The following is a 17,627-nucleotide window of genomic DNA, read 5'->3' as shown; positions in this document are numbered from 1 at the left end:
TATTAGGAAAAATGATTTAATATCGGAGAGACAGAAGCAAACTGCATCACACAAGAACATACGTTTACAAAAATAAGTCTGACTGCTCAGCTAACACAGTTAAGTTCACAGCGAAGGACAGAAGAAACCAGCTAAAAGCAAAAAACTCTAATTAGTTTATCTCATTATTAAACTAATACATTTATCCACTGAAGGTGACTAAATATTTCTATCCTAAAATCGTCTTATCATGTAGACGGCACAATACAGAATTAAAATGAAACTTACCGCTTTTTTGTAAAGGCTTTTTTTCTTGTAAAAGACAAAACTGCTATAATTATTTATAAGCCAAAAAACACTTCCTTACTCCCTTACTAAAGGGAAAGAAAAAGGACGAAATAAAAAGAATGAAAGAAAAAGAAAAAACACTGAAGTTAAGACAAAAAGAGGATGAGATACCAAGCCAAAGTTCTTCTAGAAAATTTTTCTTTATATCAAAACCCAACCTTCCTAATGCCAACTAGAAATCAAAACTCGGGACCCGGTCTTAGTCAGGCCGCAGGATGAGGCCAGACACTGTTTCCAATAGTTTTTTTTCTTTTAATCGCCAGTATAAAAAGTTCCACTGGTACAAAATGCATAAGTACAATCAGTAATAGAAATAGTAAATAGCCTGCTTTTGTACTTTTTAAATCCCATCTGGTGACAGATTTCCAAGTGTTGTCAAACAAACATTGATCACGCTTACAGAGATCCACTGAAATGCATCAACTTTGGCTTTTCCCAAGACAATACTCAAAAACTAGTAAAATATTTCTGAAGAATCAAACAAAATCAATATTAATCTACAGACAACACACTCTTTTTACGGCACATCAGAGAAACACACATACATTTGTTTGTTTGTTTTTTTCTTCAGCAAAAAACTTGACATAATAAGCCAAAATGCAAAGAAACGACATAATAGTTTTCGTCTTTAAAACCACTTGTTAAATAGCACTTAAGAGAAAGGAAACAAAACAGAGAGAAAGAAAGGAGGACAATGTTTTTAGAACATGAGTGGCAAAGAAAACCCCTGAGGAAAGAGTCTCGGCAGACTAGCCTGTGATGACCCTGTGTGTCAATTTTTTTTATTTTATTTTAGTTTTATTATGACAACACGCTGACAACACACCTGTGCTTTTCACTAACTTTTAAGAAGACAAGTCATGTGTGCTTTACTACATGTGTGAATTTGTGCATGTGTGTGTTTCAGTCGTGAGCTTTTGGATGTTGGGAGATCCGGTCCAAAAATCCAATGCAGTCTGATATAATACTGAAAAATAGAAAAACGAGATACTGTGTGTTTATGTGTGCATTGGAGCTGGCAGTATCAGCAGTGTGCAGAGAATAAAGAGTGGATATAAAACATGTACACACACCTGTTAAAATGCCATGTTTTGTGATGCAAGAAAATTAGACCAAAATAAAAAATTTAAAAATTTGTCTAAAAACTATTTTTTTATTTATTACTATTTATTAATTATTTAAAGAGACGCTGATTAACCCCAAATATAGTTTAGCTGTCCAAGCAGGATTTATGCTGCTAAAAACATGGCACAACAGTAATGTTTCCAAATACGGCACTTCTCTCCCAAACTGATGAACAGACATGATGAAAATTGGCTGCCAAGAGACCTACAGCAACACTGAAGGAGCTACAGGAATTACTGGCAAGAAGCCTGCTGTGTACTACATGTTACAACAATCTCCCATATTCTGCAAATATCTGGACTCTTAGGGGTTGGGCTGCCTTTACTTGCAAAGGCCCAGGTCCAATTTACAAAAATAAATAAAGGCTCACAAATGTATGTGGTTAAACGTGTTATGTCTCATGACCAAGGCTAAACTTTTTGGCCACAAGTCCAAAACAAACAAAAAAACATCACCATCCAAAGCTCTAAAATGATTTATTGTGGTCTTTTTTGTAAAATAGTAAAATCTAGGCATTTAAACAGGGGTGTGTACATGTTTTATATCCACTGTAAATGTGCTTTGTGAGACAGTTTCAGTCTCAAGTGTAAGTACCTTAATCTGAAACATTTGGCATTCTAGAAACAGGAGTGTCCAGGGCGACCTCTCCATTTTGGCAACAGATTGTTTTTTTTTTTTATGTGGACTTGATACATAAATGACATACATACACATACCTACACATACACACACGTACAACCCAGCCCTGTAATACTGACAGACGTAAGTTAAGGCCATGGTAAAAGGCTGCCTTTCATGTAAACAGGTTTACAAAGTCATTTTGGCTAGACTGGGGTGTAAACATATTTTGGGTATTCAGGATTCGGGGGAGTGGATCAACCCCATTCAGGGGATGTAAACCACCGTGATTCTTCTCATAGGTCTGGGTTCAAGACGCTTTGGTGTGCCGAGGCTGATTTGGTTGTCTTTAACGCTGAATAAAGACAAGAAGTTGCCAATCTGTCACCTTAAACCTGGGTATAGCTTCTCCTGTTCAATACACAACCTGAAACTCACTGAAGAATCTCTGTCTATCGTTTACGACACTATGTCAGCGCAAGTGTGTATCTGTAAATGTGTGGTGGTGTGTATGTGTGTGTCTTGCCTTAAACTTACATCATGAAAGCGAGTGTGTATGTGACTGAAGTAAACTCACTTCTCTAGTAAACTTGTTTAAGTACGTACAAACCCTCATAGCTGTGTGCCTGTGTGTGCGTGTGTATGTACGAAGAAGGTACGACATCTGAAACTCGAGGTGACAGAGGCCACTAAAGGCTTTCATGTGAGTACCAAAGGCCTGTGAAGTGTGTGAGCGTGTGTGTACCTGTGAGAATATTGCCGGTGTGCAGTTGAACACCATTTGGTGTGTGTGTGTGTGTGTGTGTGTGTGTGTGTGTGAGATAGAGAAAACGGCTGCTGCTGCTGAGACTCTCACCTTATGGGTCTCCCATACTCACTGCCTAAGAAATAAGAGCTGTGAAGTCTGTCTGTAAGTGAGTGTGTGTGCGTGTGTGTGTGTTTGTGTGAGAGACACATGGGCACTTTTTTTTTTTACACCTTTACAAAAAGAAAGGAAATTAAAAACAAAACAACAAAAAGCAAAGAACATGAACATTTCAGGCAACAAGACCACAGAATAGCAAGTTAACAACTTTTTTAATCTATGTCTTTAAATATATGGGATCCATATAAAACATAGAAATAATAAAATACCCATGTTATCAAATAATTTCACAAGAATTACACAGAAGCTCCAGGCAATAAGTACCTTCATAGTTTGGCACTAAAGTCCACTCATGTCTTTTTTTTCTTTAGAAGAAAAAAAGAATCACATTTTGCTGAACAACAAAAACACATCTAAATATTGTTTCCCACAAATCAAATCAAATCATAATGACACTGATGCTTCACAAACTTGACATTGTAATATAATATTGTTTTTTTTTTTTTTTTGGAATTTATATAGCTAATTTTACTCAACAAGAAATTTAGCAAATAGGGACTCCTTAAAAAAGAAATAAAGAAAGAAAAACAAAAGAACAAGTATACTGTAGTAATAATAGTACTATGAAAGGCTTTGTCTATTGTTCAAGTAAACTGATTTTTTTAAGTCTTCTGTTTCAAAACATGAGACATTTAAGACCATAAGACTGGTGATGAGACCACAACTTAATCCACGAGAAGCACCAGAAGCTAACGCGGGTTAACACATACTCTGCTTTTTTAACCTCTGTACATCTGAACAGTATAAAATATAGGTCATCTCATGTGCATTTTAACCACGGATTGTCCAACTGTTGGTCAGTTCAGCAAAAGGTGACACACATAGGTAGCATTACCCCAACCCAAAACAGGGTGAGTATTTTTTTTAAACGTTTTTATATTAATAACCTTTTAATCTACTCTAGAAAAGTGGTTCTATATATAATCAACTCTTTTTTTCTTATTATTATTATTATTAATGAGAAACCAAGCCACATAAAATGGCCCTTATCAAAAACTTTACACAGCCTGAAAAATGTAAAAACCATGAGCAGGCTCTGAGAGACTCAAACGTCGGTCCGACAGTTTCTGCTAAAAACTGTTTGGAAGTAGTCTAGTTTCTGTGGAAACTGGCATTGGTCTCTGCTGATGAAGTTGGGAGCAGGGACTAATGCCAATCCCTGTATTGAACTTTCAAGTTTACTTTAAATGAAAACCCAACCAAAAAAATTATAATAAAGAATGAAACAAAAGAGAGAGAGAAAAAAAAACAACATCCTGAAAATTAAATTTGCCACAGGACATATCTGTTTTGAAATGATGTTTCTGTTTTTCCATTGTTTCCATATGCAAAAGAAATTAGTCTGTGTTGTAAATGCAGCTATGCTTTTTCACATGAATTTGATTTATTTTGTTGTCTTTTTATTAATCCACCCATCCCTCCCTCCCTTTTCCTATATTCCAAAAAAAACAAAAAATCAAAAGAGGTCACATGCAAAAAACTTTCCAAAAAAGATCAAGCTAAAGTTCAAAAGTTCAAAGGTCAGTAGGAGGAGACCAGGTTATGATCAGGTGAACTCAGAAAGACATCAGAAACAATGACGGGACGAGGCCACGAAGACATGCTAGGCAAACGATGAACTAACGGGCATGAAGATGGGGTTCTAGAGAGAGAGAACAGGGGAGAGGAGAGAGTTACACACATACAGCTCCAGCAGAACAACAACAACTATATCAGTAAATCATGAGAACACCACAAACAACAACAAACAACAAACAACAACGGTAATAATGCAAATCACCCGCTTTAGCACGATTCACATTACAGTTTGTGATTTTTTTTTGTCTTTTTCTCATTGCAAAGTACACACTGTTGGAATAAATACACACTTAAATGAGATCCACACACCCACACACACAGAGATCACCCAAAGTTATCCATCAGTATATAAACCCCTGCTGAGGACAGGAGGATGGATGTCGGTTTGGGAGAAAATATTCAAACAGAACAGAACAGAACATCAAACCAAACAAAATGAAAGGCAAAGAGTGGGGATATTGCACTGGTGAAGAACTACTACCCATGGAGAGAGAGAAAAAAAGGAAGGAGAAAGAGAAGAAGATGGAGAGAGAGAAGGAGAGAAAGCTATATGGCTCGTCACACACAGATGTGGCAGAGAGGAAGGAATGAACAAGTCAAGCCTGAAGGGACTGAGAGATAGATAGATAGAGAGAGAGAGAGAGAGAGAGAGAGAGAGAGAGAGAGACAGAAATAAATATAGGGAATAAAACGTGCTTCTGCGTTCTCTTAACAGAACACCGTGTGTGACTAGAAGACAGCTGGACAAGGTTCTAGTGAGTGTGATCTGTAATTCAGGAGTCCAATAAAATAGGCAAATAAATAAAGTTTTTAAAGTCCTTTTCTTCTGCTGCAGTAAAAATTTTGTATAAAAATAGAACTGCTTTTTTACAAAGAAAATTTACAGGCCTGTGGCTTTCTCTATCGTGATTTTTTTTTCTTTCAAGAAGCATCAAGTATTTTCAGCTCATTCCCACCCATAAAGTCATAAATACGGTTTTTAGATGTTTTTCGACAGACTAAAAACTGTTTTTTTTACTTTGCACAAAATTCCTTTTCAAGAAAGACCACTGTGGTCTGAGAAAGAAAAGTGTTGTCGTTACTAAATTTCTGACAGAGGCTGAAAGACGTACAGGGAACGTTGCTGGAACGTTTTTCGTTGAGGAAGTTTTGCCGACTAAGGAGAGGCCACTACAGGATGAAGCCTTTGGCACTCTGGTGCCAGTGGGCACTAGGGGTCAGAAAAGCAGCGGAGCCCTGGGCTGCCACCAGAGTTCAAAGGTCAGAGGTTAACGTGCATATCGGTGCATTTAATCAGGAAGGAACCACTTCTGGCCTCAAGGCTCTGAGGTCCATAAACAGAAACAAAACTAAACTCATATATTTTTAAAATTCTAATAGTATAAATATTCACTTAAAAATTAAATAGTTTATTCACAACTTAAAGAAAATAATTTTAAAAAGAAAGAAAGAAAAAAGGTATACCAGTAGTAGCTACCCATTCATTGCAAAATAATGGCATAAATGGAAGTGTGGAAAAACATAATAACAACAATAATAATAATAATGCTAATAAAAGCTGAAAAGTCAGGGACAGAACTCCCCGAAAGATGCTGAAAATTTGCCCCTCCCCTCACCCCCCACCCACCTGTACCCCCCCAGTCTCAGTAGCGTGGCTGTATTGGTTGAGGGGACTTACCCTAGCAGTGCTAACAGACAGCTGTAAAGCCCTACTGCTAACATCAGTACGGTTTGCTGTCATTCTTTGAGCGTTTCAGCTGAACCTTCAGCCGCTTCATGCCAATCTGGAAGCCATTCATGGCCTGGATCGCTGCCTGGGCAGATACAGGATTATCATAGCTAACAAAACCTGTGAGAGACAGAAACAAGAAGAGAAACAGAGAGATAAGAGGTTGAAGGGTGTGATACAGAAATAAAAGACACAGCAGGTCCAACCAGTTTAATTGAAATATTTGTTAGTACTGAAAAAGGACCTCTGTGTCTTGGAAGAGGCAATGGAAGTTAAAATATTGTTATTAATTAAAATGAAAACTACAAATTGTGAAAAGTATATTTACACGTTTGTGTAAGGTTGTGTATGTCAACTTGTAACATCACTGGGTTACATTTAAAAAATATTGTGGATGTCACTCAAGGGACAGTGATTCTACACACTGCCTCCTCTAAATAGCGGTGTGCATGTCATAGTGTGTTCATAGTGTGTTGCATATATTTAACCTTCATACCAAAGCACTTGCTCAGATTGGTCTGTTTGTCAATGAAGACTTTGGCAGAGACCACATTCCCAAAAGGCATGAACATCTGCAGAATGTCCTGGTCTCCAAACTCCTGGGGCAGGTGATAGATGAAGAGATTGGCACCTTCTGGTCCTGCAGATAAAAAAAAACAAACTGTTTAACCTAGAGGAACAGCAGAGGTGCGCCTCTCAGACTAAAAAAATTGCCTTAATGAAGTATTCCCCAATATGTTTGGATGATCTCACTGATTTTTCCCCTGTCAGTTCTTTCATAGACTTTTAACCTTACACACATTTGTGTTCACATTCTAGTGAAAGATGTTCTCAGATGTTTTTGTTTTAGGTTTTATAAGGAACCATGTCATGGAGTCTATGACAGTTGGCGCAGAATAATTTAGGCGCAAAAAAAAGTATTTTGGAGAGCAAATTTCCCAGTTAAGCGCATGAAATGTTTGACAAATATTTTTAATCAGGAAACTCATAACCTCAAAAATACTGTGTGGCATACACAAGGTTTTTATCTAATACAATAAGCTAACGAGATCATTTTCATTGTTTTCAGGCATTTTATAACACTGCATTATAGTTGGTGTACATGTATTTTATATGATCATTCATATGCGTACACTGGAATAACTGTATATAACATGTCAGCAATGCACGCTATCTACGAGCACCTAGTTGCTTTTTGCCAATAAGCCGTACCCTCTTTCTGGCTGCCAGCGGCGCTCTGCTGTTGCAGCAGGGACTGGCTGTAGAGGGTGGGGAGGGCGGCTGCAGCGTACTGCTGGATCCCTGAGTAGGCCTGTGTCAGAGCGTCCATGGGGCCGGCAGAGCCGTTGGTCAGTCCTGTGCTGCCTAGTCCCCCATTCAAGGCAGCCATACCTGAGAGCATTTGAGCAACTTTACATAAAACCCAACAATAAAGAAAGAGAAGTGCACTTACTCATTAGCGCTTCGACTCAGGGTGTGTTCTACACATAGTACACATGCACACACCAACACAAACACACACACACAACAGTACAAATTGAAAAGAACAACACTAACAAGTTTTTTTTTTATTTATTTGACTTTCTATGCAAATATCACACCTCTTGGTCGCTTTCTTATTATTTGACCACAAGTTACATCAAGTTGAGGAAGATGTAACCACATGCTCATAAAGACATTATCAGCCAGCCATTTCACTGTTCCCCAATCAGCAGATTACATAGGACATTTAGATGGGTAATAGGAAGCGACCTTGAGTTTAATAGTGCTGTTTTTCAGTCCAGATAAAAGTAGACTACACAAGACAAACAAACTTTACAGACACACGCATATATTTTGTCACATACAGGAAATATCCAAATATACACCCATGCACACTCTTACACACAATAAGTAAAGGTATAGAACACCAAGGCGAATGGAGCGCTTGACCCAAACATGCACACATGGCACCAATAAGCAGCTGAAAATGATCTCCACCCTCCAATGGTATTCACCCTCTTTACTACTGAGCTGTCTCTGTGTGTGTTGGTGTTAGAATGCATCTGCATGTGTGTGTGTGTATGTGTGTGTGTGTGTGTGTGTGTGTGTGTGTGTGTGTGTGTGTGTGTGTGTGTGTGAAAAAGGGTAGGTTGACAGGCTTATCAGTGCAGATTTACTGTCTAGTCCAAAATACCCTGCCTCTTCTGGACAATTACAAATGAACTCTGTTTTCAGGGTAACAGGGTAACATTCATTTAGTCTCTCACATACGTACTCACACACACACGCACACACACACAGATACATGAATAATTGTTCATTCCTTTATTCCCTAATAATTACAACATTGACCTTTAGTATTCAATTAAACATTGACTGGCCTTAATCATGCAAGAAAGATTAAGCCGCAAGCCTTTTGCGCACACAGACACTTAAGCTAGAAAGGTTAGCCAAAGAGGATGGACAGTCCATTTCAGAGGTCCTCAATTTAAAAGCACAATGTGTTCTTCTCATGTGGGGTCTTGGGTTAATCCCTCCTTTATATGCAGGCACTATGCAGACATCTATTTATTCATTGCATTCTAGTTTAATAAAAAATTGTCCCACCGCATTGTCCCCTCCCACACATCCATTATAGCCCCTGTATCTAATTCTGTACAAGGCAAAAAAACACAAACATATACACAAAAACAGAACAAAACCTCCATGAAACACACAAAGAACACAAAATGCACAGCTCTCTCACTGAACACTTGTGCAGCTTCATAGAAACACCCAGAGAGCGGATGAGGTAGCGCTGTGTGTGTGTAAAACATATATGGATTTGTGTGTGTATGGGGATGTGGCTGCCTGGAGTTCACCACACACACACACACAGCAAACTCCATGTCAGCCCAGAGACACGCCCAGTTAAGTGCAGCTGAATAAATGATTCTGCTGAAACCTACTAGTGTGAGTGTATCAATGCATGTACAGATAAGTGTTCAGATTGTTGTGCGCACATTTGAGTGTTTGTGTTTTTGCATATTTGTCTTTGGTTGTGTGTAGGGATGTGTGCACATGAAAACACTTCATAGCACATGTGTATGCATCTGCAGCTTCTCTCTGGGCTGTGCGGCAGCATCGGTGTGATGGTGGATGTAGTGGGCGTGGTCTCAGCCGTAGCTGCAGCTGATGTGGGATGGGGCGGATGGGGCAGTATACTCACTGTTGACGCTACCTGCTAGTGCATTTATGTTATTCAGGCCCACAGTGGCCCCGGCCAAGCCCTGCAGAGTGCCCAGAGAGCTCAGGGAACCCATGGCTCCTGCACTCGAGTTAGCCGTAGTGCCAGCTGCTGAGTGAGAGAGAGAGAGAGCAAGAGAGAGACAGAAGGTGAAAGAAGTAAAGAGCTGTTTCAAACAATTTTAACAAAATTTTAAATGCCAAATGAGTGCTCAAGCACACCCACTTCATTTTATACTTACATATGTGTACTCACAAAAATGTAAATAAGGTCACCTTCAGAGTTCAAAATTATGAAAAGCTGAAAAGTATATATGGACCTCAGTGAAGAGAGTATCTGGGAAGCTAAAACTAAAGACAAGTGTGTGTGTTTTTTTAAATCATCCATGATTTTAACTAATCAGATCAGATCAGTCTGATAAGCAGCTATGATAAGTCATTATATGTCCTAAAGAGATGCACGGTACTCAAAATGACGTACTTTTTATTGTTCTACATGAAATGTGTTGCACCCACATTACACACACCACTCGCCCCTAGCAATGATCCTCACTGCATTTCGACACTACAAGACACCACAGCAACAGGCAAAAAGCTACTACAACACCCACTCAGCAATAAAACACAGCAGCGTAACAACACTTTGCAGAGACTGCAGAGCTCTAGTGGACAGACACACATACACAGACACACACTGTGGAGATAAGGTGTGTATTTGTGCAGGATGATCTAGTTTTGGTGCTTTTATTACACATGGAAAAAAAAAACACGACGCAATACACTGAAACTAAATGGAGGAGGGCAGAAACGGCCATCGCTGACCACGACGACAAATGATAACGATGAAGGTAATGGGGATGACAATGCCCGTGATTATGACGACGAAGATGGCTACAGGGTTACCTGGGCTGGCCAGTGCTCCCAGTGAGCCTCCGCTGGAGGCCAGGGCACTAGCGGAGGACGGGCTGGCTGTGCTTTGCGCGGCGGCCGCGGCAGCGGCTAACGTGGCTAGGTTTTGCAACTGTAGAGCGTTCATACCTACAGGGAGGAGCCAGAGAGCAGAGTCAAACCAGACCAGGTTGCCACCAGACTCGGATCGGGTCTAAACCACTACAAGATACAAGAACCACTGCCGGAAAAAATGGAGACCACTAACTGAATGAAAGCAGTCTATACAATGTTGAAAGGACACCGACTGCCATCCAATTAAACAGGAACATTTGAACCATTTTCTGAATCCACACTAATGGGTGCCCAAAGCCCATTGAGACATATGGGCAATATGATTATGGGCTATTTAAGAAATAAATAATGCTGATTTGTTGGATAGAACCATTTAGATGCTTCACTTTCAATTAAAAGTTTAGTAAATCAGGGTCAAATGAAAAAGAACATATTGAGTTACTAAATCACTCCCTTGCTCTTTGACTCCAATTTTCTGTTTGTCCTCCACAGATGTCAGTGGCAGACCTCACGCTATGTGTCTCATGTGTCTGACCTTGGGAACGTAATGCACCCAGCCCTGCCATTGCCGTGTCCCTGGACTGCTGATCACTGTCAGATCAAGTTTAGAGCGATAAACGGCCCAGCCTAAAAACAAGAAGCCCAGTGTTGTGACGATGCCAATTCACACACGCCAGCAGCTTGCCGGTAGCTGAAAGGATGCCAGCTTATTTACAGTGGCTCTGTGAAAGTCTGTGCACGCCGATCACATGGAAGAACACCACTGAGGACAGGTTGATGCAGTGTGGGCATAGTATATACACTCTGAATGTATATACTTGGACGTGGACAACACATGACATAAATAAAAATACAGACATATTACTCAAGAGTAAGGGCTCAAAATTGTTCATATATACAGTACTATGCAAAGGTTTTAGGCAGGTGTGAAAAGTGAGAACAATTTAAAAAAACCCTAAATAACATTTCTTCATTTGTAAAAATTTAGTAAAAGTAAAGTGATTTTCATTGCGAAACACAGCAAGCACAGCACACGGTGCTCCTTTTAACCCATCACCCTTGGTGAGCAGTGGGCAGCCTGTGTGTGGGGAAGGTACCTTGCTCAGTGGCACCTTTCTGGTTTGGGAATCGAACCGGCAACCTTCCAATTACGGGTCCGAATCCTTCCCGGCTAGGCCAATCGCTGCCCCCAATTACAAACCATTCATTGGTGTTAGTACTCTTTGCCTTCAAACCAGCATCATTCCTTTTAACTTAACTTACAGAAAGCTATAGATTTTGCAGAATCAAATCAATTATACCAAACAGGTGCACATCTTTTTTTGCTGTTCGTGGTGTCAAGCGTTTTTCTGGAGCGAATCATAGTGTCCACATGGGCGTTCAGCACCAGTGTTTGGTTGGATGCATGTTCGGATGGTGTCAAATAAACGCTGCGTGCAATGTTTGGTTGGTGTCAATTCCTGCCGAAATCCGAACGAACGTTAGACACTGGCGAGCGTTGAACAGTGTTAAATGCATAAAAATGCATAAAAAACCATAAAAATACAATTTAAAATACCATTACATGTTACTAAATAATATTGAAATGATCACAATATTGATATTTATAACAAAAGCAGAAGAGTAGAAGAAATTTACACAACAAAACACTGAACCTGAACAGTGAAGACAGTGAATTGAAGTTACTGACGGTTTAAGCATCATTGTTGCTTCGTGTTTCTTAATATATCTGTGAAATGACAAACTCAGTATACTGAATGACAGTAAGAAATGGTCCAATTAGCACATCAGACACAACAGACCAAAACAACAGGAACTCTGTCCAAACAAGACATTCTGTGAACCTCACCACAACTGTAAAAAAGTGAAGAAAACCTGCAAAAGTTCTTGATACCACATAAACTTTGCTCTTACTAACTCGCCTCCTGTTTTAGTGAAACCACTTGTGCGAGGCTGCACTGTTCTGCTGCTAACGTGGATGATTCAGCGCTGGAGAGCGCGTCTATTCTGACCTCGCCTCTCCACATGCTGTGTTAGGCCTAATGGCACTTAATCACAGAAAAACGGGATCCAGTCGCAGCACTGAAAGTGTCTGTCTAAACGCCCAGAAGCCCTCTTTCTCTTCATCAGCAGGGCAATAAACTCAGTGTGCACTGTAAAAGCACTGGGAATGTATGGATTAGCATCAGAGGGCAGTATTTTACAGTGGATTTCATGGCAAACACAACATGTCCTTTATACTAAAGTGGCAATGATTTTACATCGCTGTCAATTCGCATAAAGCCACAATCATGCAGGTCAATTCCAGATATCTTTAATTCTGGGTACCTGGACATCGTTGATAAATCAAGAAATACACTAGCGTTACACTGATCAGCTCAACTACTTGAAAATAATAATAATAAATAGTAATAATAATAATAGAACAATGGAAAATAATTGCTTTGTAGATGTGTTATCTTATATTTGTTACAATGTTACAAAATTGTTTAATTTTATTTATATATCTGTTTAATTTTTTATAATGATAATCTATTCACCATAACATAGACCAATAGTGAAAGTGAAATGATTATCATTGTGAAACACGGCAGCACAGCACACGGTGACACAACAAAATGTGTCCTCTGCTTTTAACCATCACCCTTGGTGAGCAGTGGGCAGCCATGGCAGGCACCCGAGGAGCAGTGTGTGGGCACGGTGCTTTGCTCAGTGGCACCTTGGCGGATCGGGATTCGAACCGGCAACCTTCTGATTACCACCATTGAACCAATAGCACTGATAACTATCTCCTGCTTCATAGATATTACTGATAATAACAAAGGCTGAATGTTAGAAGAATCTTGAGTGACTTCTCTGTATGTAAAAGCTAGAACTCGCTTTCTCACACACATACACAAGATGTGCCTCCAAACAGCTCTAGTGAGATGTTCCACTCAGATGGAGCAGTGTGTTTGGTAACGTATTTGGAGGGTTGCAGGCTTTAATTGAATGTTCACCATGGGTAATTGGGCTCTTTACAGCTCCAAATTCACACTGCACATGAGAGGGACCAGATGTCAGCTGCCCACATCAGCTGCCAATCACATGCCATTGCCACAACGGCAGATGGAAGACACAAAAAATCTGGAAATCAAACGGCGACTTCTGGTGAAAGTGTAGTGTCACATTCGGATGGGTAGTGGTGTCAACTCAGCTTTTCCCCTGTCCTGCCCGACCATCTTCAGTCCAACAACTGCGTGATGATTATCTAATGATTATTTTTTAAATATAATTGAATGGGTTTTGCTTTTAGTGAACTTGGTACAGACAGACATACAGACGGACACATGCATACTCGGTGAGGCATTACAAGGCACTTTGGTTAATGGCCATTTGTATAGATGCTGTGTAGTGTGCAGACTGCTGATTTCTTTAACAGGCTGAAACGGGTAAATCTACTATTCCAATTAGCGAGGAAAAAGCTGTGAAAATGCTGAAGAAAAGAGCTGCAAACGTGCTGTAAAAAAGCATCATGTACCAATTTCAGCTAGCAAGTCCCGCTATTCTTTGAGAGATCAGACAATCTTTTCTCATCACCTCCCCATCCACCCAAAAACACAATTATTAATTTTTTTTCTCTCCACATTCTCTCCGCTGACAATTATCCCTGGCCATTTGCTATAAATACAGCATTGTGTCTTTCACTCCCTAACAGCTACCGAAACAGGCAACGATTAAACACTGACAAAACCACAGAGCAGCCTGCAGCATACACACACACCCATCACACATGCCCACACAGAAAGAGGCAGGAAATAAGAATACACCACATCTACCAGCTGGCCTGTCTCTATGAACCAGAAATCCGACATCTGTGCTGCCCTGACTGGATGCCTTTCTAAATCCACCAGAATATCTGTCTTTCTAAAATAAAGAGGACAAAAATAACTTTATGAAGAACAGTGTGAGCAGACAGGCCCTCTCCAGGTAACCAAGGAATACAAAAACCAGGTATACATACAACATGGGAAGGTTCTTCACAATATCTTACCTAACTCACATACGGATGCTTATTGTCTTAAAAGTAAAAGTTATTTTAGTAATAAAATGAAAACACTAAAGGATACAGTATTACATTATTTAAAGCATATATATTATTAAAGAATTATAAAGCACCTATACAGATACCATAAAAATCAGCATTTCTGATTTTCTGAAAAAAAAAAAAAAAAAAAAAAAAAAAAACTGTCAACAGAATGTGTTATCTCAAAGAAACCTATGAAGCCCCCAAAAAAGTGTTCCTGTCCTGTTTCAAAACTTATATGTTGCAGTTTTAATATTGTTATATGTATTGATAACACCGAAATTACCTAAATTGTAAGGTGCTTTGGATAAAAGCTAAATTAACATAGCACAGTGTAATATAACAGAACATTATGTGTTTTAATGCAATGCAATGTAAAGTAACACAATGTTACATAATATACTATGTTCTGGGGGCGTAATTGCAATTTTAATGCAATAGTTTTATTTGACTAAATGTGTTATCAGGGCAATTTGTGGCTAAGCCACAATAGCTGAATGTTTTTATATTGTTTCTTAATTTGACATTGGTGATTGGTGGTTTGGGACTCCTGCCTCACGTTACACACTTACCTGCCATTTGTTGAATTCCACTGAAGGCTCCAAGATTGCTAGAGGAGGTTGCCTGCTGTAACAACTGTGAATGAGGAGGAAAACAAGAGAAATAAAGAGAAAGACATAAATATAACACGTTACAAAGCACTTCAAGGATTAATATATGAATCTCTATATTTAAATTGTTTATTTAATATGATGTCTTTATGCATACATGGGGTGTAGGACATGTTTATTCTATTACAAGTGTGTAAACTTCCACATGGTTTTAGGTACATTTGGTATGTTCCAAAATTACAATAATTAATTGTTACATTTTAATGATTCTTCAATTGCTAATTAGATACAGTATTAGCAAAGTAATTAATGATTAGCAGTTTTCCAGTGTGCCACTTAAAGAATTCTTAATGATGATAATTTTATGACTGGATCATTTAGATTTGCTGCATCAAGGAAGAGTACAACACCTGATACAAAAGCTGATTTATTTTGCATTTCCAACTGACCCTATCTATCTTCAACTCTATAAGTCTGTAGATATATGTGTGTGTAAGGAATGAAGATGCCACTTATAAGATTTGGAGGGGCTTCAAAAATGATTAAAAGTGAAAAATAGAATAACTGATATCTTCTCTCTGAAACAGAATGGTAAGTCTGATTCAGGGTTAGAGTTGAGTCTGATTAACATAATCACATTGAGTTGAACAACTCAATAGCTAACTCAGTTGGCTAATGGCCTGTTACATCAATGGCTAAACTAATCGATAAATCAATTAATAATAAAGGACTCACTATCCAGAACTGATGAATGGGAAAGGAGGAAAGGATACTGCTTCTAAACAGTAAAGAATCTACTCAATCTACTCAGGTGATAAACAGGAAAAAGGCCACATTGTACAAAAAACATGCCAGGAACACCAGCAGGTAAATGACCAAGGCTTCAACATTGAGATTTCCACGATATCTCTGATATATAATTATGTAATTTTGTTTTATCCCCATTCTGCAAGTTCTGCATGGAACTGGGCACTCACTATGGTTAATAATGCAATCAAATTCAGTTGGCTTGGTTTACAATGGATCACGCACATGCCATGACATCTGAAGGTCACACTTTTACCGACACTTCCTGAGTATTTACTGAATATTACTGTTCAGGCCATCAATGTATCTGCATAATACAATCTCTAGAGTTCATACAGTTCCATTAAGTAATCACAGGATGGGACGGATTTTGTTCTAGAAAGATGCTGAGCATGTCTATTGCACGTAATGGCCAGGGTGAAGACTAAGGTGGGAGGGAGGGAGGGAGAGTGAAAGAGACAGGAGGGATGTGCTCCAAGAGCAGTGATAGGGAGATTGGGCTGGGGGGGGGGCGGGGCTTGGACTGACTGCGGCTGCCGCTGCGTTGGCTGCGCTGGCTTGGGTGGCCGTGGGCGAGTGGGCGTGTCCTCTTACTGCCAGATACTGTGGTGTGAGCCCGCCCAGTCCAGTGAGGCTGCCCCAGGCAGAGGCGGAGTTGAGCTGCTGCATCTGCTGGGCTAACTGCTGCTGCAGCCGACGCTGCTCCTTATCCTTCTGAGTGTCGGCAAACTTCACCACGATGGGAGAGGAGCAGCCCTGTGTGCCAGAGGAAGCCAGAGAGAGAGCGCGAGAGAGAGACAGGGAGGGAAATGATGGAGGGTCATGGAAGGAATAATGGAGACACAAAGGGGGAGGAATATAGAGTAAGGGGAGCATAATGGAGACAAATGGGGAGAAATAAAAAATGCAACATAGACAGAGAAGGTGAAAAGAAGGAAATTCAGAGGAAGGAGTCAGTGTAGACAGAAAAGGGGGAAAGAGACAGAGAGAGACCGAGAATGAGTCAATTATGAAGAACTTGGAACCAAAAGAACAGCAATGCTCCAAACTACACAACCCCCCCCTCCACACATACACACACACACATACACACATATAACACAGATGAGCATGGGGACTGCCTCTTCAAATAAGAGGCCTGCACATTTGGAGCTGAGATGGTGTTTTTATTTCCCTAGGAAGCGATTTCCTGATTTATAAAACTATTTCATCATCTCCCAGACATCCCAGAGTACACACAAACTGCAGCTAAAGACACACACACACACACACACACACACACACACACACACACACACACACACACACCTTTCAGCATAGCGAGCTACAGAGACAGGTAAAAGCAGAACCATGCTGTGATTGTACTACAGAGTGGAGCAGGAACATGAGACATCATTACACATATTAATATCAAAGCCTAACCAGGGGCGAAACACCAGCTCATATAAGCCGAGCCATATGGAGGCAGGGGAGACGGCTCGATTGAGATGTTCGCTCCCAGCCACTTATTTTAACTGCGAGCAGATTTAGCTGGATGCGCAGCCAAGTGCATATCGCTGCTTACCCATCTGACCTGCTACAACAAGGAACAAGGAGCTGATAGTAAAATGACAGCTTCCACCACCCGGATGATTGAGTGTGTGTGTGCGTGTTGAATGAGAGTGCAGCGTT

The 17,627-nt window shown here is 39.9% G+C and overlaps 1 protein-coding gene across 24 annotated transcripts in view; it reads right to left on the bottom strand.

The window, feature by feature from the left end:
- Nucleotides 1–17,627, bottom strand: part of celf2 (cugbp, Elav-like family member 2) — a 119,004-nt gene continuing 101,377 nt past the window's right edge. For 4 of the 24 annotated variants that reach the window (XM_028954669.1, XM_028954672.1, XM_028954662.1 and 1 more), the window contains 7 exons: nucleotides 16,485–16,712; nucleotides 15,111–15,174; nucleotides 10,413–10,547; nucleotides 9,493–9,621; nucleotides 7,515–7,712; nucleotides 6,799–6,942; nucleotides 1–6,422 (listed from right to left, as the gene is read on the bottom strand). In XM_028954669.1, coding sequence (XP_028810502.1) covers nucleotides 6,295–6,422; nucleotides 6,799–6,942; nucleotides 7,515–7,712; nucleotides 9,493–9,621; nucleotides 10,413–10,547; nucleotides 15,111–15,174; nucleotides 16,485–16,712 — 1,026 coding nt within the window. In that variant the 3' untranslated portion in view covers nucleotides 1–6,294. The remainder of the gene's footprint in view (nucleotides 6,423–6,798; nucleotides 6,943–7,514; nucleotides 7,713–9,492; nucleotides 9,622–10,412; nucleotides 10,548–15,110; nucleotides 15,175–16,484; nucleotides 16,713–17,627) is intronic. The other 20 variants (XM_028954663.1, XM_028954665.1, XM_028954667.1 and 17 more) reach the window with 20 other exon arrangements.

This window comes from Denticeps clupeoides, chromosome 15 (assembly GCF_900700375.1).
Source record: "Denticeps clupeoides chromosome 15, fDenClu1.1, whole genome shotgun sequence".
Taxonomy (NCBI): Eukaryota; Metazoa; Chordata; class Actinopteri; order Clupeiformes; family Denticipitidae; genus Denticeps; species Denticeps clupeoides.
Note: the sequence above shows the minus strand (reverse complement) of the source record. Positions and strands in the feature narration are given on the sequence as shown.